Consider the following 13,364-nt stretch of genomic DNA (forward strand, 5'->3'; position numbering starts at 1 on the left):
CAATTGGTAAGGAAACATATATTTTTTTTCCTTCTGTACATTCTTTTCTCGGTTTTATTAAGTAGATAATAATTTTTGTAAATAATATAAATAATAGGTTCTAAAATTGACCTAATAAAATAAAAAAAATTCTTCATCTCTAACTTACCTCTTAAACTCTAATATTGGAATAACATATGTATAATTAGTGAATTGAACATTCAGTCATTGTTAATTGTATATAAATAAATTAAACAAAAAAATAATTATCCAATTAAAAATAATTAACATAATCATTTGTATACTTATTAAATTAAATATCTAACATATCTATTATTCATATTATTTAGTATTCTCATTATTTTTCTATTCTTTTCCTTTTTTCTATATCTAGTGTAGTGATGATAAAGCAGAAACAAATAGCTTGTGATTTTGAGTAACATAAGGGTGATTGCTTTAAGCCACCATTGTATGCCACATGCGGAGCACTAACAAATTGAATTGATGCTTTGTGGAGCCGCCCTCTTTCAATTTAATTATGATTATACTTCCAAGAGTTAGTGCAGCAAATTTAATTTAATTTGGAATTTCACTTTTGATGATCAGCATCAATCTTTTTTTCTTCAAATAAATAAAGTTCTCATGGGATTAGATTATTTAATAATACTTAACATCAATCTATTTTGCTTCTTATTTTGATTGATGAAAATAAATCATCATACAGAGAGCAAGAAATATCCAAATGTATAGAAATCGCTTATTTAAAATCTATTATCTTATGTAAAACGTCAACAAGTGGTGTTGCTCTTCTAATTATTGTCAAAGTTTAAATAGTAATCTTAGTCATTATTACAGGTGAAGACTCATGTACTATCTTCATATAAATGGGATAGTTGACAATAGTTAGATAATAATTTAATAAAATTTAATAAATTATTTAACGATTTTTAAATAAGAGTCACTTAAAATAAAGATCTTAAAATATCTTTTTTTTTAAATATTTTTTAATAATTAAAATTCAATACATATAATTAATTAAACTGTATTATTTTAACCAAAATTAAATCAGACGAATTTATTTGACAAAAAAATCAATAAATTATATATTAAATCGGTCTAAATTAATATTTTTTATTTAATTTATCTAACTTAATTTTAACAAAAATAACACAATTTAAATAATTATATATATTAAATTTTAATTATTAAAAAATATATTTTAATCATTTTTATTTAAGTGGTCTTCTTTTTAAATATCAACTTTATATAAAGATAAATGCAGATAAATTTCTACCTTATTTATATAACACCAAGATAAGATATTTCATATAAATAGTAGATAACACCATCTGTATCTTTTTTTCTGTGGGGCTTGTAAAGAAGGCAAAAATTAAAGAGTTAGTGAGGATCGGAGTTGGAACTTGGAAGAAAGTGGATTAAGTGCAACCGCGTAAGTACAACAACTCACCACAGATATATAATAAATAAATACGAGATTTCTGCTGTTATGTGTAAATTATATTTTACGAATGTTAGTTGTTAGAAACCCTGATTGGTTAGCGAGGTTTCCTAATTCTTACGTCTTTAACAAAATAAAGAATCAAAATGCTTTAACTTTGGAAGTTTATTTTGCCACATATATATACCCCTTGTTGCTATTTTCCTTTTATACGTTATCGTACCATATCACTTGGTCAAATCTTGCATAAGAATATTGATGGAAACAATTACTGGGCCACTATTAATTAGGTAAAGTAACCGATAACAATAATAATAATATCTTTAGGAGAAGAAAACATTTTGAGGGAATTAAGGGGATTGCTTGAACGAAGGAGAACACAGGGAATAATTTTTAGTAGTAGCTGATTTTCTTGTTCACACATACAGTTATTCTCATGAATCTGTTTTTGTAGTGACAGTAACATTTGTGTTGAGAGTTGGTGACACGAGTTTTGTTTAATTAAGCAAACACCATATTAAGTAGCTAGTAAACAGTGACCATAGCCATTAGCCCAATTTGCTTTGAAAAAAATCATGCTGATTTTGGTTTGGTTTTCATGATATTTCTTAACCCGATAAGTTAAAGACTAATTCGTCGCGAATCAGAGCTCCATTTAAGAATTTGTCGCTATTCAATGGATTGCTGCATGTACAACGGAATAGTTAACTAACCACTGAACCAACCCAACTTGGTTAAAAAATATCATACTTATATGTATGTGTTAGTGTTGGAATGTGATGTTGACACACACAACAAGGACCTTTTATGTATGTGTATTTCTTTAAGGTGAATTATAAGGTACAGATGTAAGTTTATAGATATTTTCTTTAATATGATAAAAGAAAAATTGATAAAAGTAAGACTCACATTTTGAATAACAATAAAATAATAAAAAATAACTATAAAAAGAATTTATATTTTCTCTCTGTACCACCCCAATCTATATAGTAGAGTGCCTTTTTTTAATAGTGAGTTGCTCTAAAAATTCACTTTGTTTTCTCATGAATTTTGTGGGTAGTTTTCAGAATCCTCAATTGGGCTCTCCCTCCCATTAGTCACACCCACATGGGAAGCAAGGTATTGAGATAATAAATGCTAGAATGCTGCTAATGCTACCCCCCTCCATGTGATAAACTTTAAAGACTGTAACCCAAAATTAAAACAGGAAAAATTTCAATGCTTGGGTACGGTGGCCCTCAATATTAATTGTCTTTGATGGTCAATTAATCAATCCAACCCTTGTGTTTGATTGCACTTATATTGAAACTTGAAAGCGATGAAACTAAGTCACTCACTCGTGTGCCTAAGTTTGAAAATAGCAAGGACAAGTGTCAACCCTGTAATAATATTATTAGTCATTTATTTAAGTCATTCACAGTTCACACCATTGCCCTATCAGGAACAGCATGTCATCCATTCACCTCACCATCTCAGTCAGGGTCATATCATACATACACACCAATTCTCAATCCTATGTTGTTTTCTTTCTCATTTATTTATTTATTTTTATTATTTTTATGAATGTGCCAAAGAAATTGCAAAAGCCTTTTAAAGTACTAATAAGAATAATTACCTTCTTTTTCCACACTCTGACCCAAAGAAGAAATCAACCGATTTAAAATTTTGTTAAATCTCTATAATTTTACCATGATTCTACATGATCAAATTATCCTTGCTTTCTTTATTATATAAAGAAAGAAGACTAGAAATTAATTTACATTTAATAATCAGTAAGTATTTTTTAATAATTAATGTCTTAACAAAATGGTGTATATAAGGGTGCATGGGTTTTGGAACTTTGCTGGGAATAGAAGAGAGGAGGGTGAAGGTGATGTGAAAATGTCAGTGGGGCTGAGTAAGGTGGGGGCGACAAGTCACATGGTATGTTAGGCCATTGTGCTGTGCCGAATAAGCATGCTTTTGGCGCTTTCTGAAAAAAAGAAAAAAAATAATAATAAAAAATAAAAAGAAAAAGAAGCTTGAAGTGGAGTTAGCCCCCTCAACTCAAGTATTCACAAACCTATTGATCAATTCCAATGACATATGCACATTACTTGCTTTTCACACACTGCCACAAAAATAACAGCCTAATCCACTGTACACAAAGAAGCACAATAAATTCTCACACATTTAGGCTTCAAACTCGGGAAAAGGTTAAAAGATGACCTAAGTGTCATTCAATGACTTGTAGCTGTGAAAAATCAAAGAAAATGTGCATGTGAAAAATAAAAGGTTATCTGGTAGTAGTATCATGTTTTCTGATTTGTCCGTTTCCTACCTTTGGACACAGTCAGTTAAGATAACACAAATAATAATTAGGGTTGGAAAAATACTACTCTATTAGACTTAAGATAATGAGTGATTAACATAAAGCGAATTAAGAAAAAAGCTGCCACCACCCAGTTTCGGAATTCTTTATTTCGTGATGGTATTCTGAATTTCTGATCCAAGCAGAGTGCAATATAACTACATAGGTGCATACCGTAAATTCCTTACCTTTTAACAAATATGGCAATGCATTTATTATCCCAACCAAAAAAAAGTTGTATATTTTAAAGGATTTTGCTGAGTTCACGTTTTAATAGTAAAAAGTTTGTATTCAAAAATCAATAATTTTAAAAAATTTGAAAGTAGCATGAAGCACTTGTCACTCAACTGAAATCATTTTCTTTCCCGGAATCAAAAGAGAGTCACGCCTGAAAATATAGAAAGGGAACACATACATATTGCTAGCTAACTTGAATGCTTATGATATTGAGCTTACTTGAAAGTTGAAACAGAATAATTAAATTAGAGAGAGGAAAAAAGAAAAAGGGGGAAAACAGAATTATATATGTACGTACATAACAGAGAGCATGCTTTGCTTGCAAGAAGAGACAGATGGTTATAAATATAATATAAAAGAAAAAAAAAGGTGAGCAATAATAATAATAATTGAAAAAATTGACACCTGGCATGGCATTCAGTCATTCACACACACACACGCCCAAAGGTGTCATCATCAGCTTGGCGGCGCCGAGCTTGTGCCGGCGCCGGAAGAGGAGTCTGAGGCGGCGGCGCCGGAGCCGGAGCCAGAGAGAAGGTTGAGAAGAGCAGCCATGGCTCTGACTTGCATCTCAAGCGCCGGTATGTAATCGATGGCCTCTTCGAGAATGACCGGCACAGGTTCTTTCCGGCAACCGGGAACGAGTCGCGCCAAGAACCTGAGTTTCCTCTGCACAGCCGGTAAGTTCTTCTTCCCTTTGAGGCGTAAAACGCTGACACGTGGCTTCTTGGATCGGGTGAGCGCAGGCTGCGCCACTCTCTGTCTCTTGTGCTGTTTGGAGAACTTGAGCTTGAGCCTGCGGTTGGCGAGTATGGCGCGGCTCCACCGTGTTTTGCCTTTAGCTGTGGTGGCGAGGACTCTGTCCGCGGCTTCTCGGACGGCCTTTCCGCGGCGGGGGACGGAGGTGGAGGCGAGGTTGACTCTCGCTAAGGCCTGGTGGAGCTTGGAGGAATAAATTTGTTGCTGCGCTTGCGATTTCCATTTGAAGTGACTCTGAAGATATTCTTTCTGCAGTTTCTTCTTCTTCTTCCTCTTTGAGTCACGTGACCGGTCCGTGCTTGTTGGTGCTGGGTTTGACACCACCGTTGTTGAGGCCATTTTTATTATCTGATTTAGATTCAGACGTACAAGATAGGATTCCAAGAATTGCAGATTCTAAAAGGAAGAGAGGGTTAGTTGATTATGGCAGGTAAGATTGAAGATTCAAGTGAGAGAAAGGGTGTGAAGCCTTTTATAGTGGGTATAATACTTACTCAACGGGTTTGTTGGGCCTTTGATGAGGCCCTCTTCTGGTCCTGCTTCAAGTATTTCCGGCTCTTGTCGGGATGGCATGTAAGCCCAGCCAGCCTGTAAAGCTATGCTTTTTCACCCACCAAAATTCATTTAACTTGCAATCTTGTGTTCACTGCAGTTTATCTTCCCATGTGCATGCAACCCAAAAAAGGCTTTCAATGCTGCTTATCTGATACAGGTAATGTTTACTTTACTTTTTCTTATGTTTATTACCACACTTTTATGTGTTTTCCCACCTCATTTCCTTCAACTTATTTATTTTCACTTTTTTCAGCAAGGTCAAAAAATGTTTTAGGAATCATATGCAGTGGAAGCTTTTGCTGTCTTTTCACCATCTGTGTTAATAAGTGAATCAACCTTCAGCAAATTAAACTATATTGCTAATATATATATTTTCAACCGTACACATAAAAAATCAATTATTAAATTAATTATATTATAAAATATATATTAAAATATAAAATACATATTAAAAATTAGTTATTATATGTATTTATACATAATTTTATGGTGATTGATTTTTTGTGTGTATAATATTTTTAATATACTTAGAACGATTCCGTTAGAAAATTAATTAGGATATAGCAAATTTAGAGCCAACTAATTGAAAAATAGGTCTATTACAAAAAGAAATTTGTTATTCTAATTTTTTAAATTTTAAAATTAAAAATAAAAATTATTTTTCATCTAATTAATTTCAATTTGACAACATTCTAGTTTGGTTCCTTAAACTTTTTCCATTTCTATAGATGGTAAGTTGAAAAGAAATTAAAGGCATGCTTGGCATAGCAATTAGTACTAGCCCGTGGGTGACATTTTGTAGTTTTTTTTTCTTTTTGGTTTAGACTTTAGACCCCATTCTCATTTTTTTTATTAAGAAATGTAAAAAGCATATTTGTGGAATTTTGAAAAATTAAGATTTTCAAGTGAAACAGATGTTGTATTTTAATCTATTTATTTTACGCCTGGAAAAGGCAAAAATCTTGAAACGTAGATCCGAATCTAAGAGGTATGTATATAGTATCTCCCAATTCAAAAACAACCTTTTACCATTATACGCTAAAGATTATAATTTTGTGTCATAAAGAAAAGAGAAAAATGAAAATATGAAAATGATACGTCTTAGACGCTTTAAAAAAAAAAGAAAAAAAATATGGCCAGTTAGTTGCAGTGCTGACATCGTTTAACCCCTCCCATATTATTCTCTACTTTTACAGCTAAGGAATTATAAAAGTACGGAACGACATACATAGGTTTCTTTTTTTTTTTACTTATATATTTATTTATTTACACATTTTTACTGGACATAAGCTCTAGAGCTCTAGTTGTTTGGATATATAGCATGGAGCAAATAGCAATAATGGAAACAACATTGTTCCTGCGTGGATAGCCAATTTTAAGGTATAAGTGGTTGAGTTGTAAGTTTAAGCTCGTTTCTTCTTAAACTAAGTGGATTATATGTCGGCTTCTTTCAAGAACGACGTTGGTGGACACATGCAAAGACACTTTAACGTTCAAATCAGTAAAAATGTGTAATTTAGTGAGTCACTTATATTTATAAAGTTGTATTTGAAACGATTATCAGTATTTCTGTAACTGTTTTGAAGTGTTATGGCTGATCATGCAGTAAAACTGTGTTTTAATGATTTGTTTGGAATTTGTGTAGAGAGATTTGCGGAGAGATTTCTGTGCCGATTTGGGTCGGCACGTGGTTATTTTATTTTATCGGATAAGTCGGTTAGGAGAGCAAAACACGCACTCCACGTAGTACTGATGTAGGACGTATTTATTTAGTTTTAAGCAGATTCCAGTTTATAGGTTTATTTAAACCGAGTTATAGCCAACGGATCATAGCCTTAAAGCTCGACCTGTGAAAGTTTTCAATTAAATAGATTGAGCTTATGAGTTTTTGTGGTGTTATAAATCGGAATGATAAATATAGCTCGAAATAGTAATTGTAATCATAGTTTGGAATGGTGATAGTAATAGTAGTAGCCCCCAAGCTCAACTTGTTATATGTAGAAAAGTGATAGTCATGCTTGCAATTTTGGTGCAGGTGAATAGTAAGGTAAAAGAAATTTTAGAATGATTAAGAATAATGGTTAAATAATGAGGATAAGGCCCAAGTTTAATCTAATGGCATGGAGAATAAAATATTTAAAAAAAACAGGTTCTTGGTATACATCGGCTTAATTTTGACTAATTTCAACTTATAAATGCAAATTTGTAGAGTTGTTTCGACGTATAAGTGTGTTGTTTGGATTGAATCGAACTTATAGATGAAAATATGATTGGATTTATTCCGACATATAACTGTTAGTGAGATTGACAGAGGTAGCATGATTTGCATGATAATTGTTCTGTATACTATTTGATGCTTTGGAATAGTTTAATCAAAAAAGTGTTTTTGACACAGAAATATTGATGAGAAAAGAGGTAAATAGACCTGGTTTAGCAAGTGTCAATAAATAAAACAGATTCAGTAGCAAAGCTACATAATTGTAGTAAAAGACAGTTTTTAGGTACAATTTTCCAACAATCATAACTTCTTCGATTTAAAATATTTTTCTCCTGTTCTTCGAATGGCATAAATTTCACGAACCCAATTTTTACTCTAAAATAAGTTGGGAGCGAATTGAGGGTCCGAAAGCTAAGTTATGACTCGCCGAAGTTCGGCCAAAAACCAACTTTTATAAACCTACAAAACCTCTTCCTCATTCAACACAATTCCTATGTTACCAATACAATAACCTGCACATGCTAGCTCCAAAAGTCATTCTTCCTCAACACAACAACCACCATGAGAATCACAATTCATACCAACAATAATTACACATACATATGCCAAATCCACCAACCACAATTACATGTACACATGCCAAATCCCACAACCAAACCATAGCTCATAAATTACATACTTGTATCCTCAAATCAATAATTAACAATTTACCAATCCATCAACTATTCAGCACCATGTCAATCCTTATTTAACAACACGATACTAAACCACAATATACACATACGTTCAAACTTATTCTATGGTCATTTAGCCTAAGTTTTCATAGAATATTATATATTAAATGCAAGAAACCTAAATCATACCTTGGCCGATTTCCACGTAGCGATCAACACAATTCACTTAAAACAAACACAGCCCCAAAAGCTCAACAAAATACCAATGCCCAGCCTCCACCAAAATTTCAACATCCATAATTTCAAGCTCCAATGATTTATTCACAAACTAATACACATTCATAACACATATATACCCAATTTAATACCCAAAACATAAATTCAGTAATTTAAATCGAATTTATAGTATCCTCACCTTACCCAAGTTTCACATAAGTAAGAGTGGACATTTTTCTCAAGTTAATTGGATCCTAAAACATCAAAAAGCAAAAAAAAATTCAACATCTCTATTCAATTTTCAAAAAATTGGGGAAAAAGAGTGGCTTAGAGAGATTAATGACTTACCTATAAAATTGTTCCGGTAGAAATGTAGAGCTCGACGCGGTGATTGCGTGGCCGCAAACGGTGCGACGATCGGATCTCAGACGGAGGAATTATGGTGAGTTGAAGTTACAGTAAGGTTTTCGGCAAGCTTCTCTTCTCCTCCCCCCCTTTTGTTTCAGCGTTGTATATTGCTGAATTGGAGAAGATGAGAAGGCTGGATTCATTTTAGTGTCAAAATTTTCTTTCGATTAACTCTATCCTAATTTAATATAATATTCATATTTCTAATTTTTTTGTTAAGAACTAATTTATTGACTAATTTAACGGGATTTACAGTTAAAACTATAACTGAATTCCTTTATTACGGGAGCAAAATAATTGAAGAAAATAAAAGAAAAAGACTTAAATAAAGTAACATGGATTAAATACTGAGCAACCAACCAAGAACGGAAAAATTTTGTTGTAAGCTGACTTAGATTCATATATGATTTAACTCTTGGTTATATATCAGAAATAATAAAATCAATTTATTTGATCAAATACTTGCATAATTGTGCTAATTTAAAATTTTTAACGAAAACATGAGAACTGAAAATGCAGATATGAGATAGTGTAGATATGAAATATGTAGTTAAATATTATGTATCATTAGATAATGCTAATGTTACCAGAGCATTTGGCAGAATTTATTTCTGGTCCTTTCCATCACCTTATTTTTGAGTTGACTCCAAATTTGTCTTTTTATATTAACGTCAGCATTTCATGATATGGTAATATATAAGACAGTTTCAATTTAGAAAAGAAGCTAAATGTGACAATGCAAACACATGTTTTATTGGTTAAAGCCGAAGAAACAAATAATTAAAATTAACGAAGGAACAACACAAATAGAATCGTATGAGTATCGAGCAATCAAAATGTAATTGAAAAATAGAATAGTACTTATCAGCAATAGAAATTTGCGATAGATAAAAATAATTAAGAATAAATGTATCTTATTGTGTCAATAAAAATAAATAATTTTGCATTTATGCTACTTTATTGAAAACTAATTAAAATTGTTATAAGAAGGAAAAGAACAATTAGGATAAGAATAAATATTGTGAATAGAGTAAAAATGGTAAAAAATAAAACAGAACTTGTATTCACAATTAATATATGGATTCCAAATGAATTTAAAAGATTCGTTATTATTAAAGGAGTAGAATAGATAATAAGTCTTTTTGAACTAATATCTTGAAAGTACGAAATTATTCATATTCAAATTGTTTATATCCTATGGAATTTTATTCTTGATCAAAGATAATGAAATTAATTTTACTATTTGGCCAAACAATTATATAATCCTACGGGGCCAACATTTCTTATGTAAATATAAAAATTGAAAATGGGTAGCATGTAACTGAAACAGCATACCGCTTCGAAAATTTTAAAATTTATAGTGCGTTGCAAGATTTTGTTCATCTGCCATTAATTACATCCTGCTAAAAAAGGATAAAAATAAGGTAGAAAAGATGGTGGGTTTAGATATACTACCCTACGGTGGGCACCAAATGTTCCTGCGTGGATAACCGATTTCAAAGTATAGTTAGTTGAGTTGCAAGTTCAAACTCGTCTCTCCTTAGACCAAGTAGATAACGTACGTGTGATCTAGTGAGTCACTTATATTTATAAAGTTGTATTTGAAATGGTTATCAGCATTTTTAATAAAACGGAAATAGTACGCAAAGATAATAAAATTGTGAAAGGATAATAATGAAAGAAAAGAAAAGATGAAAAAATTTTATTGATTGTTGATTGATTGAATTGTTCACTATGAAGGTAAAACTAAGTATATATAGAGCATTGGCCTATGAAAGATAAAAGTAAATAAAGATAAGATAAAGATAAAGATAAAGATAACTATAAGATAAGATAAAAGACTAAAATTATGATTGAATTTGTGTATTCTGTTGGGCTGAATTTGTGGGTCGTGAGACGTCTTTATTGTTGTCATGGGCTAAGGTGGAAGAGTGATTTAATACGCCCCCGCAAGCTGGAGGATAAAAGATGTCAAGAATACTAAGCTTATTCAAATTAAGATGGAAGGGTTGAGGAGACAAAGGCTTGGTGAAGATGTCGGCTAGTTGCCCAGAAGAGGGAATTGGGAGAAGTTTCATCACTCCAGCTTGAGCTTTTTGTCAAATCAAGTGACAATCAACCTCTAAATGTTTGGTCCGTTCATGAAAAACCGGGTTAGCAGCAATATGAAGAACACTCTGATTATCACAATATAAAATTGGTGGGCGGATAGGAGAGATGCGTAAAAATTGTAACACATTTAGTATCCAATGAAGTTCACAAGTTATGTTGGCAAGTGCACGATATTCTGCTTCCGTGGATGAGTGGGCAACGATGGTTTCTTTCTTGGTTTTCCAAGAGATTAAAGAACTGCCTAAGAAGAAACAATAACTTGTTAAAGATCGTCGAGTGTCAGGACATCCGGCCCAATGAGAGTCACTGAAGCTAAGAAGCTGAATTTCTGATTCCCTTGGAAAGAAAAGTCCTTTGCCGGGACTAGTTTTCAGATATCGTAATACATGCTTGGCATCTTGAAGATAAGATTCAGTAGGAGATGCCATGAATTGACTTAATTGTTGAGTGACATACATGATGTCCGGTCGAGTAGTGGTGAGATAGATAAGACGGCCAACCAAACGGCGATATACAAAAGGGTTGGATAGTAGGGGACTTTTGTCTTGATATAGTCTTGTGGTACTATCCATTGGAACAGAGGCATGTTTAGCACCTAATAAACCAGAATCCTCCAAAAGATCAAGACAATATTTTCTTTGAGATAAGCAAATTCCCTTCTCTGATTGAGCAATTTCAATACCCAAAAAATATTTTAACGGGCCCAAGTCTTTAATTTGGAAGTGTTGGTGCAAAATAGACTTAATGGCAGCAAGTTCAGAAATGAAATTACCAGTGAGAACAATGTCGTCAACATAGACTAAAAGGATAGAAATTTGATCACCAATGAATTTAACAAATAGGCTATAATCAGATGAGGTCTGCTGATATCCATGAGATAGCAAAAGATGAGAAAGTTTGTCATACCACATACGACTAGATTGTTGTAAACTATACAGTGACTTTAGTAGCTTACAGCATTGATTCGGTTGAGGAGATGTAAATCTGGGTGGTAGAGTCATATAAACATCCTCAGAAAGATTTCCATGTAAGAAAGCATTATTGACATCTAACTGATGTATGGACCAACGCTTCATAGAGGCCAATGCCAAAACTAATCTGATGGTGGTAGGCTTGACAACATGGGAGCAAGTTTCCAAGAAATCAACACCTTCAGTTTGAGTGAACCCTTTAGCCACAAGGCGTGCTTTATATCGATCAACTGAACCATCAGGCTCGCGTTTGATACGATAGACCCATTTACAGCCAATCGGCTTAACCCCTGCAGGGCAATCAACAAGACGCCAAGTTTTGTTCAGCTCAAGAACATCCAACTCATCTTTCATAGCACTACGCCAATTAGAGTGTTGATTGGCATCCTTAAAAGACTTTGGCTCAACTTCAGAATGTAGAGATAAAAGAAACTTTTTATGTGAAGATGAAAGAGAAGAAAAAGACATGACTGAAGATAAAGGATACTTGCACTTTGAGGGAGATTGATTTGTAGAGATGAGAGAGGAATTACACAAGTAATCAGAGAGATATGCTGGAGGTCGGTGAGGCCGGTCGGAATGATGAAGATGGAGTTGCTCAGGTGGTGAAGAAGGTGACGGGGGATGAGAAGGTTATGGTGGACTGGTGTCTAGTGCGAAAGGAGAGATGGGTGTTTGTGTTGAAAGTGATTCGGTTGTCATGGGTTCAACTTGGCTAGGTAACGATAGTGAGGAAGAAGGAGAGGTTGTTGGAGAAAATAAAAAACTAGGTGGAGTTGGATCAATGGGTATAGGTGAGGGTTCAACTGGAAGACTAACTAAATCTTGTTTCTGAGAAGGTGTGTTTGGCAATGTTGGGCTGAGTGTATGGGATTGGGCATTTTTATGACTAAGGGTAAGATCATTTCATAAAAAATCACGTTTCTAGAAATCTCAATTCTTTTATCTTCTAAAACATAAACAATATATCATTTAAAACCACTTTGAAAGCCAATAAATACAGCCTTTTTGGCTCTTGGATCAAATTTTGATCTATTTGCCATTAGGGTAGAAACAAAACATAAACATCCAAAAACTTTAAGGTCATGATAATTTGGTGGATGATTGAATAAAATCTCAAATGGTGTTTTAAAATTAATTGCGGATGATGGAACTCTGTTAAGTAAATAAACAGCATGTCTAACAGCATAAGACCAAAAAGATGATGGTAAATTAGATTGAAACATAAGAGCACGAGCTATATTCAAAATATGTTGATGCTTGCGTTCTACCCTTCCATTTTGTTGAGGAGTTTCAACACAACTACGTTGATGAATAATGCCCATTTGAAGCATAAAAATCAGGTAAAATAAATTTTGGTCCATTATCGGAACGAATAGTTTTGACTTTTGAGTTGAATTGTGTTTCAATTTTAAAGTAATAAAAT

General features: G+C 32.9%; 1 protein-coding gene across 1 annotated transcript; it reads right to left on the reverse strand.

Annotated features, from left to right (window-relative positions):
* Positions 1-4,214: 4,214 nt before the first annotated feature.
* On the reverse strand, positions 4,215-5,215 carry LOC107462775 (transcription factor bHLH147). Its single transcript, XM_016081437.3, has one exon. It carries the CDS (start codon positions 5,121-5,123, stop codon positions 4,482-4,484), a length of 642 nt encoding a protein of 213 aa, XP_015936923.1. The 5' UTR covers positions 5,124-5,215; the 3' UTR covers positions 4,215-4,481.
* Positions 5,216-13,364: the final 8,149 nt, after the last annotated feature.

Source organism: Arachis duranensis, chromosome 1, assembly GCF_000817695.3.
Source record: "Arachis duranensis cultivar V14167 chromosome 1, aradu.V14167.gnm2.J7QH, whole genome shotgun sequence".
Taxonomy (NCBI): Eukaryota; Viridiplantae; Streptophyta; class Magnoliopsida; order Fabales; family Fabaceae; genus Arachis; species Arachis duranensis.

Excerpts from the sequence above, each read along its gene's own strand:
- LOC107462775 (XM_016081437.3), bottom strand. The coding sequence starts at position 5,123 with ATGGCCTCAACAACGGTGGTGTCAAACCCAGCACCAACAAGCACGGAC.